This window comes from Amborella trichopoda, chromosome 11 (genome assembly GCF_054954075.1).
Source record: "Amborella trichopoda isolate Santa Cruz 75 chromosome 11, AtrichopodaSantaCruz75HAP2 v2.0, whole genome shotgun sequence".
Classification (NCBI taxonomy): domain Eukaryota; kingdom Viridiplantae; phylum Streptophyta; class Magnoliopsida; order Amborellales; family Amborellaceae; genus Amborella; species Amborella trichopoda.
The window spans coordinates 503,988-529,879 of NC_142346.1; the positions used below are offsets into that span (position 1 = coordinate 503,988).

Consider the following 25,892-nt stretch of genomic DNA (forward strand, 5'->3'; position numbering starts at 1 on the left):
ATAACTAAAGTGCAAGCAAGATATCCCACAACCCAGTACAACATGGGAAGGCTAAACATCTAGGAGTTGATCATCACTACATAAGAGATATGGTTTGCGATAATGAAATCACTGTAAAGTATATACACACATGTAATCAAGTTGACATATGACCAAGGCTCTTACTAGGAGAAATTCTCTCATGATACAGACAAGCTTTCCATGCTGCCATGTCAGCTTGAGGGGGAGTGTTAGGACATGCTTAATATTAATTAATGTAAATACGTATAAAACAAATTTTTGGTATTGTATCATTAGTTTAAGGGCATTATTGTCCATCCCTATGGGAACATATATGTATCAAAAAGAGTACCAACGAATGTAAAGAGTTTCTCATTATTGTCCATCCCTATGGGAACATACATGTATCAAAAGAGTACCAATGAACGTAACAAACTTTCCTTTCTTCCTACTCAAAACCTAGATACATTTAAATATGGGATTGTCTACAAAGAGAACATTTATTTTTGTACAAGGAAGTAACAATCATTCTTGTCCTTTAAATTTCAAAATGGGTACCTTAAATTTCAAAATGGGTGGATGTAATAGTGTCATTGAATAGACACAAAGTTCTAAAAAAAAATTCTCAAACTTCGTGACTCACCCCAAGCCATCCAATTTGACATCTAATGAGTGGGAATAGTTGTGACCTCCTTGTAAAAAAGATAAATGGTCTCTTTGTAGACAATCTCATTAAATATATACAACCTTTGCTTAAAATATAGTTGCAATATAATGAGATTCTCTTTGTAGACAATCTCATTAAATATGTACAAACGATAGAGACTGGCTTTGAAGACAACCAAATAAGTATTAATTATTTTCTGAATCTTCAAATGTGTTGGTACCATTCCTATATGTAATCCTGTGCAAAAATATAAAAATGTAAGCATCCCATTAGTAATCACTTACCCCCCTTTCAGAAGCGGCCATGATAAGGTTCGGCCACAGCTCATTTTCCATCAAAATGACAGCAATGGGATTCCAGTGCATGAGAAACGTATCTACTGCAACAGGAGCGTCAATAGGAGCAAACTGCAACACATTAAACTCCACAACTTACAAAAGTCGAGATAACTAATTAAAGTAATGAAATGTTGCAACAAAAATTCACTTCGAAGATTATCAAAGATGCACTTGCTCCATGCTTTTTAAATTGACATTGTAAACTATCAATATGATATAAATGGGTATAAAATATGAAAACATATAACAACCTCCAGTAACTTGATGACTGATCTATGGGATTACCTAACCATACATAGCAATGCAAACAGTAGTGGAGAAGAAGAAAGAGATTCACATAAATGAATAACTTGGAAGTTAACAGACGCAAAATGACACGCCCCTAATGTAAAGAATTAGTGTTCGAAAGCTACGACTCCATTTCACCACAGATTACAGATTTGGGTTCCCACCAAGTACCAAATGGACAGTTCAAACACAGTTTTGACGGCAACTCTACTGTACAGGATTTAACAAAGTAGTTCAAGACACATCCAGACAAAGTATTCAACAGGTGCAGTTGAGCCCTTGGGTTTCCTGGACGTTATCTTCATTTAGACTATGATTCAACCTTTAAAATTTTGTTGCTAGAAGTTTGTATGGCCACTGGAGTGTAGGATACCTATAGAATAGAAGAGTTCTAAGTATCTTACAGACTGGAAGACTTAGGTGCAGTTTTACCTAGACACTCCATTCCCCCTTTTGTGTCGCATGTCGAGACTTACACATGTCGACACGCCTAGACAAGTGCTCGACATGCTAACTATGTATGTGTTGTCTGTTCATAGGAAATCACTGCACTTTGAAAGTTTTGTAAAACATGGCACCCAAGTCCATGTCCATGCACTGCTTAAGTGTATCTTAAAGAAAAACACGATATATCTTTAGTGAAGTGCAGAAAAACAAAATAGCAAATGCCCCATTGAGAGAAAATACATTTTTACATTGCATCCTCCAAATCCGTCCCCTATTCCTATCAAAATATTTAGAGCATGTTGTAGGGCAAATTCAACTTCCTAAATTTGGCTTATGACAATAATGCCATAATCGGCTTCAAGAGTCCCTTTCCATACCTCACATTTTTGTTCGACAAGATAACACTATGATATATAGATTGCTTCTATTTCCTAGTTCAACATGACCAGGATTTTATTCTAGAGACAAAGTTGCCTGCAAATATCATACAATTTCTACTTTGGGTGTATTTCGTATGCACAGCTCACCACATGCCGATGTATTGCCCCCCCCCCCTCACCCCCCGCCTCTCTCCCACAAAAAAGAAAAGAAAAAAAAAGGAAAAGAAAGAAAATAAAAAGAACTTGCCCGCTCATCTGTATGTCTATAAATCCATTTCCACCTCAAGAAGATCAATTTGAAGCTCTTAAGATGCTCCAACTCTGATTGATGTCGCCAACAGCAAATGGTGGTCCAAATCAAGTTTTGAGATGACAATCAAGGAGCATTTTTTAGGCACCAAATCCAATTCTTCATATCCATGATCATGGTAGGCAAGAGAATAGATTTGCAGATTTTTAGTCTTCACTCAACCAAAATGTTAGAGAAATAATGAGGAGCCAACTGGTTTTTTGGTAAGACGGAGGCCAGGTCAAAACATTTTCCTTTCTATTTTTCTAGAACGTAACATATACATGAGAAATAATATGGAGAGAGAGAGTGAGTATAAAACAGAAACTAATAGATATTTGGACATGGTTACAACTATAATCTCTTCCCCCCCCCCCCACCCCCCAAAAACACACACAATCACACAGCTGATGCTTTTAAAGATGTTGAAAGATTATCGTGCATTCCATCTTATATGACTGGAAATGTAACTTAAACCAAGCACTACAATATGACAACACAAACATTACAGGAATCATAGCAAAAGAGTCTATGCCTTTTGTAAAGAATGTTATTTAACTTCTCAAATGTTATTTAACTTCTCAACTGCAAGAAGTGGCCAAGAATTAGAGGCAACAGACACCTCATAAATAAATAATAAATAAAAGTTGCATTCAAATGCTCAACTGGTAGAGCTTCGCTACCTGGTAACATGTGAATCTCCTAAAGAAATATCCAACAATTTTCAAGAAAGTCTTCCCAAAGACAATAATCATGAAATAAAATCAAGTCAAATAATCAATAAACAAACATACATACCTGGTAAATAACACTACTTGGAAGCCTGTCCTTGATAACATAACTGCCAAAAAGAAAATCAGGTCCAACTAATACACTACCTCAAATGTAACAAACTTTCGACACTATAGTTATCTCAAAGGCATTTATTTGAGAAATTTTAAATATCATGTTGTTAAAATGCTAATATAGCATGTGCCTATAACAGGATGCATATGTACACTCAACACTATAAATACCCCTTTAAATCTCTACATTTTAATACACCCATTCTCGCACTAGAATGACACGCCACTTTCTCTTTCTTTCTCTAACCCCTCTAGTGTGGCACGCCATAGGCAATCTCCTCTCCCTTTCTCTCTTCCAAAGTGTGTGAAGGTGATGTAAGAGAAATCTTCATAGAAGCTCCATGAAGGTTCCATTAATGGTGATTCCAAGCTCAAAATTCAAGCCAAGGATGATCTAGGCTTTGTTGGATTTTGTGGCCTTTAAAAGCCTAGAGAGCTTGTAAAAATGGAATTTTATAGTGGAATATGCACTTCAGTAGGAGTGTGTGTGTTGACTGACCAAGGATCGAGCGGTTTGTGGCCCTAGTTATGTTCAAGATCCTTACCCTTGGGCATGTGGCACTATCGAAACGGGTTTACAGTAGGTCATCCCTAGTTGCGGTCAGAGAGATACCTAGAGATGATGTTTGTAAGCCAAGAAAACTGTATAGTCTCCTGTGTGTGGTTGTAGATATGTAAGAGCAAGAGCCAAAACCTTAACAAACTTCAGCATGGCATGAACACATGACAGCTACATTACTGGGAAGCACCCCTATAAAGGGATGCATGTACATTGCATAGAAAGAGTCGCCTTTGCATTATAATGACAAGTGTTGGACTTGCTCCTAAAGAGGAGAACTGAAATCCACATTCTATGATCATAGTTCTAGTGTTTATTGTCCAACTTTGACAAGCAAATCATGAGCCCTTGCATCGAGACTGTAGGTCATGAGTCTTTGTTGGTTCCATTGTTTATTGCATTTTACGATATTTAAAATCTGCTCCAAGGAGAGAGCTACTTTATACCAATCATGGTCATATTGATGTACAAGATTTCAGCAATGGGGATTGGGCCGAGTGTTCTCTTGATCGACAATCCAGCAGTGGCTACTTTATGACAGTGGGTAGTAATTTAGTCACTTGGAAGAGTAAGAAGCAAAGTGTTGTAGCTCGATCTTCAGCGAAAGTTGAGCATCGAGCAATGGCAAGTGCTACATGTGAAATAATTTGGCTACATAATCTTCTTCAAGAGATGGGTGTTAATGTATCCACTCTTATTTCTCTATATTGTGATAATCAAGCAATAATTTATATTGCCTCGAATCCAGTATTTTATGAAAGAACCAAGCATATTGAGGTCGACTGCCACTTTGTCAAAGAAAAAGGCTGCTATAAAGACAATATGTACTCCATTTGTTCGCTCTAAGAATCAATTGGCAAACATACTTACCAGGGCCTCTAATTGAATTCAACTAAAGGATCCTATGGGCATCTATGGTATATATGCTCCACCTTAAGGGGCAGTGTAGCAACTACTATGGGCTGGGCTCGTGCCCATTAAAACATATGTAACAGCTGTAGCTCCTATACATAATGGGCCTTCATGAAATGGTTGTTATACTGTTATAGGCTCTGCCCATCAAAACCTACAGCTCTTATGAATAATGGACCTCATGCCCATTAGAACCTGTGTAATAGTTATTGTAACTCTTAAGCTATGTTTGGTTTGCGCGTAAATATTTCCCGGTAAATATTTACATATGTAAATTGTGTTTCACACGTTTGGTTCGTTCCAAATGCATATGTAAATATTTTACCATGGTAAAATATTTTACCATGAAACGGCCAAAACATGGTAAAATGAAACCACACCTCTTAAGGTGTGGAAGTACTCCCCGAGGAATTTTTGCAAACCGAAGCTGAACTATTTATGAAATCAAATTTATATTTTATTTATAATATACAAAATACATATTTATATTATATTATATACTATAATATTATATATATTATTCACATTATTTATAAATATATAAATATCATATATTATATTATAATAAATATTATATTATGTATTATATTTAATATAAGTATACATTAATAAAATAAATATAATGTATGTTATATTATATATTATAATGTAATATATAAAATTATATATATATATAATCTATATATTAATATTATATTTATATAATAAATAATATTATATATAATACCTATGTATTCATATTATATTACATATTATATATAATACTGATATTATATAAATATTATAAAAATTATATGTTATATTTATATTATATTATAAATTATATAAATGTTATATCATATATAATATATAATATAATATGAATATATAAATATTATATATATTGTATAATTTTATAATATTTAATATAATATAACTATTATAATATAATATAATATGAATATATAGGTATTATATATAGGATGCAGTTTGTATAGAGCCGCGGCTCTAAACAATCAAATTAGAGCCCACCTTCAAATAGTTGCAAGAGAAGTGGTTTCAATACTGGAAATTTTTGTGATAGCCTTAAAATATATTATTAACTTTAATTAAAAAATTTAAAGCTTCAAAAATAGTGTAGATCGAGCACATCTATGAAAACTTGAAAAACTTTAAAATTGACAGTCCAAAAAGGCGTTACAAGATGTTTTATTTATAAAACTTGAAATCCATTTTTTTCTCATGCCCATGCATCTTGATGTCGAGATGATCAATTTTAAGATATTTGGGCATCAAAATAACCCTTTCTTGTAAAAATTTTTATCTGGGCTCTAATTTGATTGCTTAGAGCCTCGACTTTATATGAACTTCTCCCTTATATATATAATATAATATGAATATATAAATATTATATAATATATAATATAATATGAATAAATAAATAGTGTATATATAACTTAGAAGTTCATAATATTTAATACAATAAATATAATATTTATATTGTATTATATATTACAATATTATACAATAATATCTATATATTCATATTATATTATATATTAAATATAATTTCTATATATTATTCACATTATATATAATATATTAAATAAATATATATTATAATATAAATATTATATATTATAGATAATATAAGGAATATATATATATATTTATTTATTTATTTATTTTATAACATATATTATATATAATATATATAATATAAGAAATCTTATATTTCTTATATATAATATTTCGTATATTATATATTATTATATTATATATAATACTTATATATTCATATTGTATTATGTATTGTATATTATATATAACATTTATATAATATTTACATTATATTCTATATTATAACATTACATATTATATTAAATATTATATAATATATTATTATTATTATATATAATATTTCTATATTCATATTATATTATATTATATTATATATTTACATTATATTATATATTACAATATTACATATTATATTAAATATTATAAATAATATTTATATTATATAATATATACTATATAATATCCATATATTCATATTATATTATATATTAAATATACTATCTATGTATAATTCAAATTATATATAATTATATTATAAACTAAATATTATCTATAATATATAATATTTATATTATAATATATATTTATTTAATATAATATTATAATGATATATTTATTATACTATATATTCATGGTTTTGCGTAAATATTTTCACACCAACCAAGCGCGACCAAACATATGAAATTGTTTATGCAGTGCTTTTTAAATGTGCTACCGAATACACAGGTAAAGTATTTACATATGTGAATATTTCCCAGGGAATATTTACACGTGAACCAAACATATCCTTATTGTAATGGTTGTAATTATTTTGCAGGTGACCTACCCATAGCATAACCCCCTATGTGTGTATATAGGGCACACATTGTCCTACGATTTTTAGAGTGTGAAAACATGTGTATTTACTTATGCTTGAATATTACTCTCTCTCTCTCTCTCTCTCTCTCTCTCTCTCTCTCTCACACACACACACACACACAATCTTAACAGCATTACATAATAAATGATTGAAAAAGCTATGAAATGATAATCATGACAGAACAGAAGCAGATTGTCTTACAATGCTGAAATTGTACAACAGAAGCAGTTTGTCTTACAATGCTGAAATTGCACAACAGAAGCAGTTTGTCTTACAATGCTGAAGTTGTAGTAGTGGTCATCAGTATAGTAATATTGGGTAAACACTGAGCGCAATGTAAGAGAATTGGAAGTGTTGCCATTCCTTCACCTATAGGTAAGAGTGAGAATTGTTAACTTGTAATCCATACGAAGAGACTAAATACACATGATTAAATGCATAAAATTTTGGAGTACAATCATTATCCATTACACTGAAGGAAGGAACAAATGAATCTTGATGAAAATGTGGCTAATCACAAGGAAACAATATACCCCAATGCCTCATAACACGAAGCTCCATGCATGCCTCAACTTATTGGCTAGAATTTCAAGCATTGGCTGGTTACAAGAATAACTTGTTCATATAGCGAACTAGTTTACCAACCAAACAAACTAAAATGTCAAGCTACAGCATCAATGACAGAAAGAATCAACAAGTTCCACACGTTGTTGAAGCAATAGATATCACAAGACGCATCTCTTGAACATAAAGAGCAATAGAGAAAAGAAGAAATCCAAAAGGCAGTATGGAAAGGGTGTCCAAAGTTTAAAAAGATAAATATTGTTGCATCAATGGGATTTCTGAATGGGCAATCAAAAAGACCTAGTGAGGGAAGAACTTAAAAAGGACATTATAGCAAAGGCCAAGAAAGGAATGATCCATTATACCCAAGGAGACAGCATGAAACCATAAGAGAGGGCGGCCATGGAGGCGAGAAGAAGAAGGATATCCAAAGCGTTCAGGCCATCTATGAGGGTGTTCAAGGCCCCTAAACCTCCTCCACTGTATGTGACAATAGATTAAGGGGGTCACAGCATATGTAATTGCTCTGTATAACATGTGAACCAGCTTCCCACTTGTTCGCATCATAATCCCTCTGCACTTTAGTTTTGCCCACGCCACTGTGAATAATAGATAATTGAGTTTCAAATACAAAGCAGAATATAGAGTTTCAGGACACAAAAAAATATAATGAAGAGAGCGCAGAAAACAGAGAGAAAATCCCTCTCCACTTTAGTGCTGCCTATCGCCCTATTCCACAATGAATTCGAGAAATGAGTCTCAAATACAAAGCAGAACATAGGGTTGCAGACCCAAAAAACAAAAATCCGCCTACCCGTTTGCTCTCTCCCCTGCAAATTCATCAAATAAATCACAGTACATGACAAAGCAGAGAGAGAGTTTCAAGACCCAATAAACACAGAAACAAGACCACATTTTACATGAACTTCTCACTATATTTTGAGATTTCCATAAATGATCCAAACCAAAATTTTGGATCTAATTAAGCGAAAAAATGATTGTTATGTATGAGAGAAAAGCGGAATAATAATGTTACGGGACCTATGAAAAACCCTGGAAAAGATATCTCCCTTTACATGAATTCCCGTTCTCGATATACTTCTAAATTTTCAGAAACCATGCAACATATTTCTTCAGGTTAAATGAAAAACTACAATTAAGCATGAGAAATCCCAAAACAATTTAGAAAACAACGTTTGATTAGTAAACAGTAATACCATCGCAAACAAGAAAGAATATAAATATCATGACCATTTCATGAGAGAGAGAGAGTATACCATAATCAACTCAGACATTGTCCAATTTCATGTCGTTGCTGGAAATTCAGTAGCCAAAACCTGAATTAATTTTAGGTTTTCCATCGAATCAAAGATTCAGAAGCCAAAAGTTGAATGAATGTTAGGGTTTCCATTGAACTAAAGATCAGAAGCAAAACCTAAATCAATTCTGGGGTTTCCACTGACGCAATTTAGAGTTTCCATGGAATCAAGAAGATGGAATGCACTTGATCGTCATGTGACGGGAACTCGAAACCGTAATATTGAAATGTTGTCCATTAAAGGAGGCGCGAAATTCAAAATTTTGAGAATAGAACGTTAAAAATTTACAATTACTACCAATTGACTACTACTCATTGCTAGGTATATGTCTATCACTCTCTATTCACGCTAGGGGTGGCAATGGATCAGGATCCGACCCAAGACCCGCCAGACATATCCAATACGGATCTAGGTATGGGTCCAGCATTTGGATCTTGTGGATTTGTGTCCAACTGGACTCGACCCATACATAAATCATTTGAGATAAAATATTTTATTTTAAGTCTTATTTGTTTGGGTGTATTAATGATCGAGAAGAACTCGTAATTGTCTTTAGCTATTAAATGACAAATCGGATAATTTGAAATCTAATGGTGAGTGTTTATGACCTTGTTGGCAATAATACAAGTACATGATGGTAAAAAAAACAAAAAAAAAATTCATAGTGATGGTTGCAATGGACCTGACCAGACCCAGGACTCGACAGGGTAGACCCGACAAGTATGGGTATGGGTATGGGTCCAGGTCCAAGTCCAGGTCCAGGTCCGGGTTCGGGTCCAGGTCCGAGACCAGGTCCAGGTCCAAAACCAAGACCCGAATACTATTTGGGTTTCGGTTTCGGTTTCAGTTTAGCCGGACCCGGCCCGTTGCCGCCTCAAATTTCTCGCCTAACTTGCCTACTATGTATTATTGCTTTGTTCGGCTAAGTTGCTTCAACTTACAACGATGGGTCATGTTCATGTTCATGTTCATGGGATAGTGAGCGTTTGCCCAACGAATAAGTAAGATGATGGCGTTTGTTATCAACAGTGGGCAATTGTTTTGGTTATATATTCTAACTGGTATAGATAGTGGGCCCTTACTCTTCTTTAAAATGGCATTCTTCGTAAGAGTAAGCACATGTGTCCCGAGCGATTATATACAATGAGATCATTTACCGTATATGCGAGGGATCACAATTGTTTATAACCATACAATATGATAGATTGGGTGTCTTGCAAAGTTTGAAAAAATCTATTTTGAAGTTTGTGCATGGTCAATAGAATAAATGCATCATCTAATTTCACATCCAATAGTTAAAATTAATCGTATCTACCTCTTTTGAAGGTAAATTGTTTCATTGTATATTTTTTTGAAAAAATATATCCTTATTTTCTATTTCTTACTTCTATTTCTCTTCAAACTCAAAGTTAAAAAATGTTACTTGTAAGATAAAGTCTCTATTTTTTTTTATCTTGCAATCCCCTATATCCTTTTCACCGTTAATTTTTTACCCACACAAATATTAAAATAGCACCTATTTCTCAAAGCACTATTTCTCTCAACACTCTATCTCTCTCTAGTACCCAAAGTTAACCCTCTCTACATTGTCACTCTCCTCTCTCTCTCTACAAATAAAACCACAAACTCTTTAAAAATCCCAAAGCACATATCTCTCTATGGAATCACCGTTTCTCTCTCTCTGATACCCAAAGTTTAGAATCACCGTCTCTCTCTTTCAAACCTCCATTTCTCTCTTTATGATACCCAAAGTGCAGAAACCCTCTTTACATTGTCTATCTCTCTCTCCTCTCTCTCACAACAAATTATCACCATCTCTATCTGATACCCCTTTGTAGCTCATTTCGTCTCTCTCTGATACCCTTTTTGCAGCTCATTTTGCTCCATGACTCGAAGGACCTCTCTAACTAAAAATGACAGAGAGCCCAATTAAAGCTAAATAACTTTGACATTCCAAAATTACTTTCTCCATTAAAATTCGCTGATAGACATTTTCGGCCTCCATGGCTTCTCCCAATTTACAGAGATAGTTGATAAATGTTGAAATATTTATATCTTCCAAATACCCATTTCCTGTAATCTCCTCAAGTATACATTCAACGTCTTTAATTCTATCATCCTTTACAATACAGTGAATCACAATACGGTACAAAAAAAACCCATAAATATTTGGGTTTTTTTTCAATTGGCTCAAGACTTTTTTTGCCCTCACTAATTGATTAATCAGATAAAGGAGATGGATTACCAGAACTGAAGTTGCAGAATCAAATAAATGGCTTTTTTCTAACAATAAGTCTAGCGATCTTAAATCTTGTAATTTTTGTTTTCTTTTTTGAGAACTGTGAATTGGGAATTGAAGAGCTTTATGTATGTTAAAGTTTCCGTAACTTGTTGGGCAAGAGAAGTTTGCCTACCTAAAAACTTTGACTAGAAGAAGTTTTTTTTATACCTAAATATCCTCAAATTGATCATCTCAACATCAAGATGCATGAACATAAGAAAAAAAATAGATTTCAAGGTTTTTAAATAGTGCATCTTGTAACTCACTTTTTACCGTCAATTTTTTAAGATTTTTAAGTTTTTATAGATCTACTCGATCTACATTATTTTGAAGCTTTAAATTTTATAATTAAATACCAAAATATACTTTAAGACTATCACAAATATTTCCAATATTAAAACCATATTTCTCTATACTATTTGAAGGTGGGCTCTAATTTTATTGTTTAGAGCTTTAGCTCTTTACAAACCACACCCAAAAAAAAAAAAAAAGCATGCCATTTGCACCAAAGCTGACATGTACATCATCTTTATTATTTCTTGAGGAGTAAAAGTATCATCTCTATGAGGGAATCAGAGCGAGAGGACCTATTCATTGCTCACAAGCCGCCCGACTTTACTTCGGTCTGCATAAAAAATAAAATAGGTAATCAAGTGAAAGCAAGACAAATGGTTTCTAATAAATACATAAATAAGATAAATAGAGAAAATAAAGAAAAAAGAGAAAAGGAAGAAATGACCTAATAGCGTTGAGAATTTACCCAGTTTGAATCGAAAACCCAAAATTGTGGATCTGATTCCAAAATTTAGATCCAAATAGTAATTCGGATAAGATTTGGGGTACAGATGGATCCGATATAGATCCAACCCGATTTTTAAAATAGTATATATATATATATATAATATAATTCTTTAAACTTTTAGAAGACGTCATCTAGATCCTATGTATAGTTTATATATATATATATATATATATATATAATATAATTCTTTAAACTTTTAGAAGACGTCATCTAGATCCTATGTATAGTTTTTGGATTACAGTCCAGATTCAAATATTCTGGATCCAATCGAATCTAGATCTAGATCCAAATCTTATGTATATTTTTCAGATCCAAATCTAGATCTGGGTGAATCACCCAAAAAATTCTCAGCCCTAGCACCTAAAGGCTGAGCCCTTAAACTGATGAATCTATTAAATAACAATAGTAGAACGATGAATCTATTAAATAATAATAGTACCCCTACTTGTTTAGAGTTAGCAACACAAAACTCACTTTTGTTTTTCTTTTTTTTTTAAATATCTAAAATCTAAACCCTTGTTTTAGTTTTTTATCTCTAAACAACCTAGGTGTCAAACACATAAATGGATGAAATTATTAAAATATCCTTGTTTAAAGTTCTTAATCTTGAATATAGACAATTTGGTCATTTTTCAAATTTTTTAAAAAGGCATCTAAGTGAAATGCAATCATAGTTCAAAAGTGAAATGCAATCATAGTTCAAAAAGTAACCACCAAAATGATCAATTAGATGATTTGACCACCTTTGAAATTTTTGTAATGTGGTTTAATCATTTAGATGGTATTCTCTTAAAGCGTTTTTATAGGTTAATCTCTAGGTTGATTAAGTCATGCCCCCAAAAATTGTGTCCTAAGAATACTCATGGCTAAAATTTTGCTCGATGGAGCAAATGCACATATTGCTCCCACATACGTAATGTCTTCCCAGTTCTCTAATATGAAGCATATGCCATAACAGAATTTCAATTGCCATTCATCAACCACAACAGTCTGTAGAGAAGATATTAAAATCTTGAAATACAATTACAAGACTCGCATCCATCCCCAAAAGGAGAATCAAAAAGAAGAAAAATACAGGGGATTAATAAGTTTGAAAACTGTGATGACTGAAGTCTGATTTATTGGACAAAAATTGAATTCTTTAAAATTGAGCAGTATATTCTTTTTCTCCTCAACCAACAATGTACACTGTCTTGATTCATTCAATAGTTCAGATGGTTCGATGTTAGATGAGAAATCAATCCTCTTATGTACACAAGCCCAACATCCGATTTCTCAAGCAAGTCAAGGAGCACATTGTCACATCTTGCACAACATCATATATAAGAAAAGAAGCCTCAAAATGCAGGGAGCCTTCCCTGTAACAAGACACCCAAGTCCTCATCCTAAATACAGTTATCCTCAATACCAGCAACCATAACTACCATGGAAAGATGAGCTCTTTTGCTAATATCCTACACGGCCTGATGCCAGTTTTAACAGTCACCTGATTTCCTGTCTCGATGGACCACCCAAAACTTAAAATAAAATAAAATAAAAAATTATATAATAAGAAAAAAGCAAACCTGAATGGCAAATTATGATTTCAACTCTATTCTCTTGATTTCACCAGAAAGGCTCAAGAAATGACAATTGTTAATAGAGAACCAGGTAGGACTGGGTTTTACCCAATTGTGGTTTCTTGGTGTGAGAAGAATCCTCAAAACCCACCCATTCACCAAACACTCATATTAAGCATCAAAATCACCCCACCACCAAAACCAATTTGCTACGATCCTTCAGAACCATAAAGATCCCCAGCTTCTGACGATTGAGGTTGGGTAGGATCGACCCAAACACTAGGGGCACCTATCGACATGTCAACAAAATCCTCGACCCTATCATCTTCTGATTCCAACATCTCGGTAAAAGAAAAGAAGGTTTGGGGCTCAAGCTCCATATTCTCAACACTACCTCCTGTATACTGCAAATACTGAGTTTCTTGGACAATTCCACTATCTCTCAATCCAGCGGTAGCCGTTGGAGCCAAGTCCCATTCAGCTTGAGGAGTATATGCCTCCTCATCAACTGGCTTTGCCAAAACATCGTCACAGTTGTTTTCTTGTTTTGCATGCCTTCTTCTAACTGGTAGCTTTTTAGGGCTTTGGTATAATGGCCCGCTTGTATGCAATTGAATTGAATCATCAGATGTCTCACACTCAGTGATGGGCACCACTTTTGAAAGGGAAAATAGAAGAGGATCATCATCAGCTAGAAGACCAGCATCTGTTCCATAATATCCCTGCAATAGTGGAGGTGTTGGCTCCCCTACCATATGTTGTAAAGTATCTTCAGGTAAGGCAACCACTAAATCAGACCTATTAGTTTCCTTTGGCGCCTTCTTCGCTTGCCTCTTCAGCCTAGAAGACAACCTATCAGGGCTTGCGTCTAAAGCATCTTCAGATAAGGCAACCACTGTATCAGACCCATTAGTTTCCTTTAAGACCGTCTTTCCCATCCTCTTTAGCCTAGGAGCCAACTTCTCAGGACTTGTGTAGGGACAGATGGGGCTGCTTTTCTTACGGCATTTGCAGCACCTGAAGCCCACGATATCAAAGATTTGCGCTTCCAAGACCTCAAGTGCATCTCCATGGTACCATCCTGTGCAGCAGTCAAGAAACTGAAATTATCAGAGTTCGCACCTGATTTCAGCCTTCTCCTATTTCAAAAATGTCATTTTTGCCTTGAAAATATTACTTTTAAGACAGTCCAAACTTATTGGTTAGGCCAATGGTAAGAAAAAGAAAAAGAAGCTCAGCCACTTTCTTATCTGGATTTCGAAAAGGAAATGGGTCAATTTTAATGAGAGATTTTTTACCATTTTATGCAAATCTCCTTAATTTTTTTTATTTACTTTTCTTGAGAAAAGGTTAACTAAATCTCCTTAATTTTGCCTGCTTTAGTTGAAATTTGGGCTCAGATTTCCAATTCTGATGGTCTTTATACTGTTAAATTTCCAAAAGTATATTTCAGTAGTTCCAGGTTGATTTGAAGATAAAAATTTAGATCAAGTCCATCCAAATCTTAGTCTGAGATTCACAAACAATGATGCCCCAAAAAAAAAAAAAATTGGTTGACTCAAAATTTGCAATGTTTCTCACACTAACCATGGGAATAAATTGTACAGCAACTAGAAGAGATGAAAGGAATAGTGTTCACAAATGACAGCAACAACAAATAAAAATTTAGATCAATTCCATCCAAATCTTAGTCTGAAATTCACAAACAATGATGCCCCAAAAACAAAAAAAAAATGGTTGACCAAAAATTTGCAATGTTTCTCACACTGACCATGCGAATAAATTTGTACAGCAACTAGAAGAGATGAAAGGAATAGTGTTCGCAAATGACAAACGCAACAATTGAAATATCCCACACTTACTGTCACATGCTTCACACTTGATATACATCAGATCTGGATTGTATGGCTCGCAACAAAGGATACACACCGGACACTGCAGAGGATCCACTCCTCCATTGCTTCTAAGTAGAATGCGGTTAGCCCTGAAACTTTCTCCAGACTGGCTTTCATTCCCCTTCCATATAACCCCAAAAGCAGTAGCAGATCTCTTACGCATTATTTTAGAAGGTGGGTCAGTATTATGCCTCTTTTTAGAAAGCGAATCAGTAATGCGCCTCTTTTTAGAAAGTGATTCAGTAACCCGATAGCCATTCTGATTCATAGCTTCAGGACTTTGCAAGTCAAATTGTTCCACACCTTGAAGAGGCTCTCTCGCTTTCAACTTCATTTTGTGGCCTACAGTTCTCACGGCACACCAGTTGGAATGACACTGGATGCATGTGACTCTCAATTTGGGTTCATCTCCCAGGTAAAATGTTGATGACACCATGCACTCCTTGTGACAAGACCCTGAACAGTATAACATAACAGCAGATTAAATTCCGTGTCTAAAATTCAAGATTACTCAAAAGGGTACAAAAAAGGCTAAGGCCCATGGCCTGCTTTATTCTTTTTTTTTTGGTAAATGTGATTCTGCACATATTGAATGAGAAGTAACCAATTACCAACCTTGGCATGTTCCGCACTTGACAGCCTCACTGCAGAGAAATCAGGAAAACCTTTAGATGGCATATGTGAAATCAGGAAAGCATAAGATAGAAACACTGGAATGCTGGATATTTGATAAAATAAAAAGGGAAAACTCCATGTGCTATATGCCACACCACCAGGACATCCGCCTTACATTCCAAATGAAGCACATTGGAGATTAGTTCGTAATGATGAACATCTCTAATGTCAATCATTGGAACAAACAGTGGATATCAGATATATACTACATACCATATGCCACGAGTAAATGGTATAATTAAGAAACTAAACATCATGTACATAACGGACAGGTTAAGAAAAAATAAAATTTAAGAATAAAGCTACAAACAAGACATACACAATGATAGAAAAAAAAAACCCAAGCCATGTATGTATCTTAGAAGCACAGGTCCACAGATGCATGCACACACTTGTGGCATGCATGCATGATCTGCCTGACCTGACATTACAAGATGCCAGTCAAGCATTTAGGGATGACTATGTTACCACAATCCTAAAGCTTTATTTGTATTAAAGTTTACACCCTTCACATGTTCTAAACTTTGAGCCATCAAATTGAGATGGATTTTTATATAGAGTCAAATTGACCACATGTTCATTTTTTATTCAATCGCATCAATACTACTATTATCAGTATGGTGAATATGTCACACCTAGTGTGCATCACACCAGCGGCATTATTTCAAATCCAAAGCCCCACGCTTCTTAGTATAAATACAGAAAAGGATAAGGATTCCTTGAATATAGGTTAAATTCCCAATCCAAAGTCCTGTGCTTCTGCATAAATCAGAGTAGGATAAGGATTCCTGAAATATAGCTTGAAAACTAATAATACCCCTTTCATGGAAGAAAATGATTCATCACATTTATTTTGGTAATGTATTCAACTTACAAAACTAGAAATGGCTCTCTCTATATATCTAATTTAGCCCGTAACTTCCCTCTTATTTAACAAACAAAAAAAAAAAAAAAACAATCTCATGCCTGATAGAATAGAGACTACAACTAACTCCTCTTTTTAAATTTATGTCTTTAAATATATTTGTCTCTTCTTTTCTCTTTAAATTTCAAAAAAATCTTTATTGTTTCTCAAATATCTTTATTATTAGCTGAAAAGTTGGGGACCCCTACCAACTCCTCTCTCTCTCTCCCACTTCATGATATCTCTCTATCGTGTATCTCACTTGCCTGTACATCATATGGCCGGAACTGGAGCCTAGTTAAACTATATATACCAAGTATTTTACAATGTTGATGATAGTGTACATAGCTTGTAATGGGTTTTTTTTCCTTTAATGTGCATCCCACAATGATAGCCGGGGAACACAGTTTATAATGATATAAGCGCATAAGAGCACTCACACATTTCATATCTCAATGTATAAATAATATTGCATGTAGCAGAATGCATAGCAAAAGCAGGATAACTAGAACTCAAGTGAAAAATGGGATAGAAACACAGACAGCAGATTAAGGCAACAGGATCAACAAAGTACAATCATAACAGAGAGAGTATTCCATAACACAGTTTAGTAACAAGGACAGCACAATACCTGTTGGGGACAGGCTTTTGACATTGAACACATAAACACTTATAAACCATTTCTGCCCCATAAGTGAGATATTCAAATGCATTCCCCCGAGGAGAATTTATCAGCCTTCTCTGGATCTTCATGGGTATCTTTGAAGGCTTAATTTCTAATGACAAAGCTAACCTCTCTTCAAATTTCTTTGTCAGGTACAGAGGAATGTGATTTTCGGAGAACCAGGCCTTGTTCCCAACATTGCAAGTTTCATCTTTAATAACATACTTCATTAAACGTTCAGGAATGCATGTGAGACCGTTAAATTCCAGCAGGTACCTCACATCATTAGTCCCTGCCTTTTTAAAAACAATGGATGCCTTCCTGAACGCGCCAGCATCGGCATCATTTTTTTTTACCTCCATAGAGAACTGCTCCTGAGGAACAAGATCCATCCATCTTATGTGGGCATTAAGAACTCTGACCTGAAATAGTGTAAATTCATGAGATGCTGTTAACCAAATGAACAAAAGCACCCTGCTAAAGGATCAAGATTAAAAGGAGAAACCCAAACCCGAAGAGCAAGATGGGATGCATTCCTACTCCTTTCCACTGCAGCTCTCCATGCAAACCTAAAGCTTCTTCTCGGAATTCCAACACTTTCACTGTAAGAAACTGTAAAGACCTTTTTAAAGCCACCTGTGCCATAGCATAAGCATCCAAACATTAAAGAGAATCCCAATGAAAAGCAAAATGGTGCTTGAGATGCAAAAGAAAAAACAATCTACCTTGGCGAGCTGCTTTTTTTGCTATTGATGAAGGCAAGATCCCTCTTAGTAATAGCTGCTTTGATAGTTTACCCCCTCTCCACCAGTAAAATGTAGTTTTGCTTTCTCGCTGAGTTCTGCTTTCTTGCTGGACATGAGGAATGTCACTCAACATTGCTGATTGTTTCTTTTTCCGTCTACCTATATATCCACGCTTTGAATTTGATTTAACCAAGACGGCTCCCATTTGCGTCGCAGAAATCTCTAGGACATACTCATCCACCAATTTAAACCAACCTCCTGAGAGTGAAATTGGACGAATATTCTCCTCAAGCTGCATAGAACATCCGCATAAGAATGAACAAGTCCAAATTTCAGACCAAAGTTATGGCTTTTTTAAGTTCATACAATACATTTTTGAATGCGAACAGCAACATCATAATGAAAATAAGAAGAAATTCACGCTATGCTTAATTACACAGCCAGTTTCAAAACCTTCAGCAAACACTGAAATTATCTCAGCAACCTATAAATCCATAGGAACCTCAAAGTACCTTTAACATTCATTATATGAAGACTCATATGAGTGCTGGTGTCCAACGCACCCATAAAAAACTTCTGTACTTCTTTTTCTTCTTTTTTTCATCAAACAAAATCACAATTGGGAAAATTGGTTGAGTCATCAAATTCATTGTTACAACCTGTAAAGTGTTTCCAAGGAAATGCAGGCCCTGTGTTTTCATGCTTAGACTTTTGATCCTTCCAGGAAAACAATTCTAATAATCTACGAAGTGTAACAGTTTTAAGAAAGAACCAGCAGCACTCCTAATACTTCTAAAGTAATGTCTGACACTTCCAAGGAAGTTTTGTGCTCAATGGTCATCATGTGTGGTCGATCCACATTGACATTGTACATATTGAAAGTGCACATATATTTAGAATACACTTCCAAGACCTCCGTTTGAATTTTACCCTCATAAGGGGGGGTGTTCATAACTACTAAAAGCATTAGACAAGCCTAGTGAATCCATCTACCTGGAAGTGGAAAGTCAAATATCCAGATTTAGTTACAGAGGAACCTTTGGAAGAGGGAGAAGTAATGTTTTTGCTCAGATTCCTTCCAATCACGATCTCCAACCCTCAGTCAATCCCAGAAGCTCATGTACGACATACACATACCCAAACAAACTAACACGCATTTACTACTATAGCTCGCTATAGACAAAGAACAATGCTGCACAAACAAAATCTATTTTGGTGTACCCAAATCTTCAGCGACGCATCACATATGTCTACATGTTTACTCAACTACATAATATACTATACAATTATAGTAATACAATGGGAGAATCATATAGTATGTGGTAAATTGAAAAGAACCAAAGCATATTTGTGTGCACATAGATCAATATGTGGCTTTAGTTGCTGCACTTGCTGCATCTCTATCCATGTACATAAAAGTTACATGATTATCTATAACCTAAGAAAGATGGAAAATACAGCTCCTAGCAATATGGAACGCAAATTCCACATACTTTCACCCCCATCTTTATAAATTTATTGGTAATAATTCTCACTCCCATCTCAAGAACCAAGATTCAATAGAGGATGAGCCACTCTAGTAACCCATTCAACTACCTTCTAAGGAACATAATACAACATAATATGCCAGAAAGCTCATTCAGCACTCAGCAGACATAATTCACACACACACGCACACACACATATATATATATATATATAAACAAAAAGAAACTTACTTCCAGTAGAAGCAACTTCAATTCTTTGCAAGATGGGACTTGCTCAACATATAAACAAAAAGAAACTTACTTCAAGTAGAAGCAACTTCAATTCTTTGCAAGATGAGACTTGCTCAACATGCTTACGCCATTGTCTCCTATAACTTGGACGTGCCCAAGGACCAGCAACCAAACCAAGTAAACCCTCTTCCATGTGCAAAATGTAAGCTATCACTGAAGAAAGATAACCCTCCTCACTCCCCATGACACGAATACTGTAAGGAATTTTCACCGCACCTCTCATGGCACTGGTAGCAGCTGAACTTAGTAAGCAGACCTTCTTATTTGCATTAGGAGACTGGCATGAAATGCACCAACCACATTTTTCTTTTACCACCTCCATGAATTTCTTCTCGGAATATGGCCAATGGAAATGCATGGTTGCTCCTGAAAATGCTCTCACTTGAAGTGAAACCCTTGCATTATGCAATTTCTTGGGGTCAGAAAAAACGGAAGCTGAGAACGTTCTACAACCCTCAGCTTCACAAACAGCCAAGTTAGCCGCTGCAGATGCAGCGACATCACCAAGGATGTACTGATTTTCATAAGCCTGAAAGTTAAATACAGGCTCTGACTTATTCTTTCCACCATTGCTATGCTGAACTCGCCCATTTCCATTAGATAAGATGAAATTTGTGTCCTTTACATGCAAATTTGAGCCATCAGCATCTTCCTTAACACAGTTCTCCTCACGTCGACATGCACTAGTAGCCACCTTGGATACAACAGATTTTTCAGCTAGGATTTTTCCATTCTCAGTCACACAAGGGGATAATGATCTGGAACTAATGATTGAACCTGCACCACACTGTTGATATCCTTCGACAGAAACCTGGACTGATTGTACAATTGGAATAGGAATTACAAAACCAAAATGGCCATCCTTTTCTTTTTTCATAGATCGTTCACATGCATCAACACTGCACTGCTCCTTTTCTGCGAAGTCAACGGTACCCACCATATAAGGCAGTGAGATCTTCATATCAGATTCATTGCCCGCATTCTCTTTAAATTGAGGAGTTTGGCACGCTGCGATGCTTTCAGTGACACTATTAACACAAGCCATTTCACCCACCTCATTCAAGGACTTGCGATTATCTTCCACAAGAACTGTGCATGGTGAAGAAGTTCTAACAGCATCATCCTTTACATCACGAGGTTTTTCTTCAAGTGTATCAGCTGATGAAGGATTTAACAAGCTCAAGCCTTCCGATATTTCCCAGTATTGTCGAATCCGCATGCATATCTCAGAGTAGAAAGACGAGTGTACTGTAGACATGTCAATTGCTTGCAAGACCTTTGGAATATCATCTTGTTTATAATATCGAGAAGAACTACATGTAGTGTCAGACCTGCCATCAATCAAGCAAAAAATTAATAAGTAATAAATTCCTTAAAAATAAACAAAACATTGAAGTGCATAAAAATAGAGTCTGGAAGGTTCTAGTCATAAAAAGTTATTTGATTTTGAACATTTAAACAAGCGAAAGCAATTCTTTCAAACTTAACAAAGGATAGAACAAACTATCCACCAAGCCAAACGATATCCAACAAGGCATCAAAAATGTGATAAGCAAGCAACAGTAAGTGAAAGAAAAAACCATTAACCACTCTTTTTGCTCAGGATACATGTGAATCAGACAAATAAAGATGCTATGTTACAAGAAAAGCTAAATGCATAAATAACTAAAAGCCCCGATGCTAGAAACGACCAAGTAATGAGAATGCAGTTTTCATGATGGGAGAGGCATTTTCAAATAATTAACAGAGAACGTCAAAGAATTATGTCAACAGACTTACACAAGCAAATAGCTCCCAGTCCCACAAAAGATGTGCCCGTATGGGTCAACACCAAAGACCTCTGCTCCTCTTAGTCCTTTCCCAATTTTCGACAACATTGGCTCCACTTTATCCACAGCACATTCTGGACAAAACCATGATCCCCGAGGCAAATCAGCTTTACTCAGACCAATGCATCTCGAATGATAAGCAGAAGGGCATCCATCACAACAAATCAGACTCCCATCCATGCCACAAAGTCGGCATTCATCACTATTCAAATCAGAAGCAGCAACAGTTCCACTCATATCTGGCATCAAAATCTTATTGTCTCTAGAATCATTGGGCTCAACAAGCCTCTTTTGAGATTCTTCCCTTTCGAAAGCAGACCACTTGGAATGTCGAGGATGTAAGATTGTGGGTCCATTTGCAAAAAGATCACGACACTCTTGCTCATCAAAAAATTCCACATCTGGGTCCAACCTTACCCGCGTGCTTACCTCTGCTCTCAGCTCCTCAGATTCTAAAACATCATCACATAGGATTCGCAAAATGCATATTTTCATGGGCAAAGGTATGCCATAATAATCACTGTCCAAAAGACAACCAATATTCAGTTTCGTTCCCACCCTGTTGCTTGAACCCATAACCATAAGGTAACCCATTAAGTAATTTGGCCAGGTAAGTGAGTCCAGAAAGGTCCAATCCAATTGCCTGCATATGTTATTCAATAGTTAATCACAACAACCTACCTTTGAGACACATTATCCTAAGCAGCCATGATAGAAGAGGTAAAAAGAGTGCAAGAATGCATACCTTAGGCACTTTGCTGCAAGTTCGAAACCTTCTTTTGAGAGCATCTCAAGGTGGCGCTTCAAAGTGCGTAACAGCGAAAAGTGAACAGCATCAAACAGAGTACTTGAATGCATGCATTTGAGGGAACCCACAAAATCATCAAGAACAAAGGGACTCAAGAATAGCTGATGACTAAAAGATCTCAAGAAAGAATATACATAAAGCAGATCAGGGACCAGTTCCTCTGGAATCGCAAGACTATCTGATGATGGTGGAAGAATAAGAGGCAATGAAGGGGGAGCATCAATCTGGGAAAATGGTTCTCTAGTGTGGTAACAGTGCTGGGAATCTGAAGAATCACTAGAAGAATCAACCTCTCCACTCAAACAAGAAGCGGCACTTTTTGGGCGGTGTGTAACCCCACCATGTAAACCATGTCCCAAATGGTGTGCCGATGCAATCGAAGAATTTGCTTCTTCCTTAGCAAAACGGGCTCCATGACCATCCATTTCAAGCTCCAAAAGGTTAGACCAACCTGCATCTTTAAGAACCCCATGTTCAGCCAGATGACCACCCCTCTCGTTTGATGGGTTGCTCTGAACAACCTCTGAACTTTTATTTGCAATGCCATCTTCAGCTACAATGGCAGAATTACTATGAGAAGGTTTTGGTACTTCATTGATGCCATTTCCAGGTAGAGAATTCCTACTAGAGCGAGTATTTGGATGCTTTGATGCAGCCTCCACGCACGATACAATTAATTGGTCTAATTTTCTCTTCCGATTAAAGAGTTCAGCATCAAAATTTTCCTCTTGAACGATAATATCACAGAGTTCATGATACTCCAAGTCCTCACCATCCTCATCCTCATATCTAACTCTATAAAACCCACCATAATAAGCGACAATCTTTCCAAGAAAAGCCCCACATGCAGCAAAATCCTTTTTCACATATCTTCCCACTAAGGCTCTTCCCTTTTTACCCAACTTCCACTTAACCTCAGTAACGTCAGATTTCTTGTTGCCCAAATCTGAAACACCCATAACTCTCCTTTGTCTCCCTGGATTTACAGTCTTGCAATTATCTGATTCCATTAAAGCAAGGAGAACTGTAACTGAACCCTTGCTAGTAAACTAAAAGGGAAAAACGGAAAAAAAAAAAAAACACAATGTTAATTTCTTTATAAAGCTTCAAACTAGATGCACATCTGACAAAACTATTTTTTCTAGAACTACATAAATTTAATCACTGTATTTTCTACGAATCAAGGCAAGTAACAAATATTTAAACCAAAAATAAGGGGAGAATCGAGGCAAGTAACAAATATTGAAACCAAAAATAAGGGTAAAAATAAAACCCTTATTCTGATATAAAAAAGTAATAAAAAACGAAACTAGGGCAAATATGGGGCACCGAAATTTAGTCGCAGGAAAAACCCTGAAAACACATAATGAATCTGTGATTCCATCAACCCTTAATAGTTTTGATTCATAAGTCGCAACTAAGCTACAAATAAAATTAATCAAAATAACTGGAAAATAAAAACCAAACCTTTTCAATCGTTACCTTCTCTTTGGAAATAAAAAAAAAGGTGGAAATCAAAAATAGGCCAGGCACATAAAAAAAACCAATAAAACCAGAAAAACAAAATCCCCCCACCCAAATTCTGTAGGAGTTTCAATCCCAACATGCGGTAGAAAAACATTCAAAGCACATGAATTCTAACTTAGAGAGAGATAGAGAGATGAATGCACGAAAAGGAGTAAGAGAGAGGAAGAAACAAACGACCTTAGGGTTGAATGACGACTCAGGCCTCTTCAATAAATCTGAAAACCCCAAAGAGCATGCAGACTGGAACAATAGAGAGAGAAACGAGAGAGATCGAATGAAGCGAGGAGGAGAGAGAGAGTGAGATAATGGCGCTCAACTCCTCCATAACCATAAGTAACAATACGCCATTCTCTCTTTTACTTCCTCCGGAAGGAGAAAGAAACCCTACCCCCATTCTCTCTTTCCCTCTCTAGTTTTTAGAGAGAGAAACAGAACAACGGCCGCTTCTTTTCTTTCTCTTAATTCCATTTTTATCCTCTCGGATGAAGGCCATAGCCAAAAATAATAATCATACTTATTTGAAAAGCAAGTCCTTATTGTATGCTCTCGCGAGATCATATTATACATATATTCATTTGGTTAAAACCTAGCCAGAATAATTTTCGGACCCTGAATTCAGGGGATTTAACCTCCCCAAGTGACTAACAGCAAAAATAATCAAAAAATTATGATTCTTTATATGTTTCTAAGAGAAAATAATATTTTTTATTAAACATACAACTTGCAAGTTTTGTCATTTTGGATAGTAAAATTAAATTATTTAGAAAAGCATATTTTCTTCTTTTTTAAAAATATTTATATAGTGATATTAATGTGGATGCCAAGACTTCAAATCAATGAAATTCTAGGAAGTTTGTCTCTTGTCAGAGGTATCATGTGTATAATGTGATCCTGCTGTAGTTCTCCCTCGCACTAAGGAGATCTAGACCTATAAAACGAAGTGGGAGAACGAAATAATGTGATTTGGGGCGGGAAACGCCCCTTCTGTTTTCCCCCCAATTTTTTAAATGTGGTTCCATCCAACGGTTAACTGCCCAAATTTTTCACTCCCACGTAGGCAAGTAACCAAATTAGTACACAGTTGATATAAGATCCACGCCTTTTGCTATATTAGGTCTTTGTTTATGTACATTAATAAGTAACATTAAACCCTAAACCATGTTATGAGCATAAATTCATGCAAAATTTATGAGTTTTTATGTGTTTTTTTGTCTATGTCCACTAATAAATAAAACCGAGTAACATCGGTTTTACTATAATAGGTTTTCTATCTTTGTATAAGTAACAGAAAAGTACCAAATAAGATCATTATTTTCGGTACAAGTATGCTACAACTATCTTTGGTTGTTGGATGTGAAATCGGGCAATTAGATGTCCCATTATCCAGGTTTCAAAGT

General features: G+C 35.3%; 2 protein-coding genes across 21 annotated transcripts in view; both read right to left on the reverse strand.

The window, feature by feature from the left end:
• Positions 1-9,471, reverse strand: part of KDTA (KDO transferase A) — a 28,646-nt gene extending 19,175 nt beyond the window's left edge. For 4 of the 20 annotated variants that reach the window (XM_088851873.1, XM_088851879.1, XM_020671579.2 and 1 more), the window contains exons 1-6: positions 9,144-9,345; positions 8,986-9,023; positions 8,074-8,307; positions 7,420-7,513; positions 3,208-3,250; positions 952-1,074 (exon numbers count right to left, since the gene is read on the reverse strand). In XM_088851873.1, the coding sequence (XP_088707999.1) occupies positions 952-1,074; positions 3,208-3,250; positions 7,420-7,513; positions 8,074-8,275 (462 nt within the window). In that variant the 5' untranslated portion in view covers positions 8,276-8,307; positions 8,986-9,023; positions 9,144-9,345. Of the gene's footprint in view, positions 1-951; positions 1,075-3,207; positions 3,251-7,345; positions 7,514-7,677; positions 8,308-8,985 lie in introns of all 20 variants that reach the window. The other 16 variants (XR_016044368.1, XR_016044367.1, XM_020671583.2 and 13 more) reach the window with 10 other exon arrangements.
• Positions 9,472-13,057: 3,586 nt separating this feature from the next.
• Positions 13,058-24,971, reverse strand: LOC18441467 (DDT domain-containing protein PTM). Its single transcript, XM_006851697.4, has 10 exons — positions 24,673-24,971; positions 22,906-24,017; positions 22,111-22,803; positions 20,342-21,662; positions 18,533-18,845; positions 18,319-18,443; positions 17,775-18,229; positions 16,180-16,208; positions 15,532-16,020; positions 13,058-14,750 (listed from the first exon to the last, which is right to left on the reverse strand). Exons 2-10 carry the CDS (start codon positions 23,976-23,978, stop codon positions 13,879-13,881), a joined length of 5,370 nt encoding a protein of 1,789 aa, XP_006851759.2. The 5' UTR covers positions 23,979-24,017; positions 24,673-24,971; the 3' UTR covers positions 13,058-13,878.
• Positions 24,972-25,892: the final 921 nt, after the last annotated feature.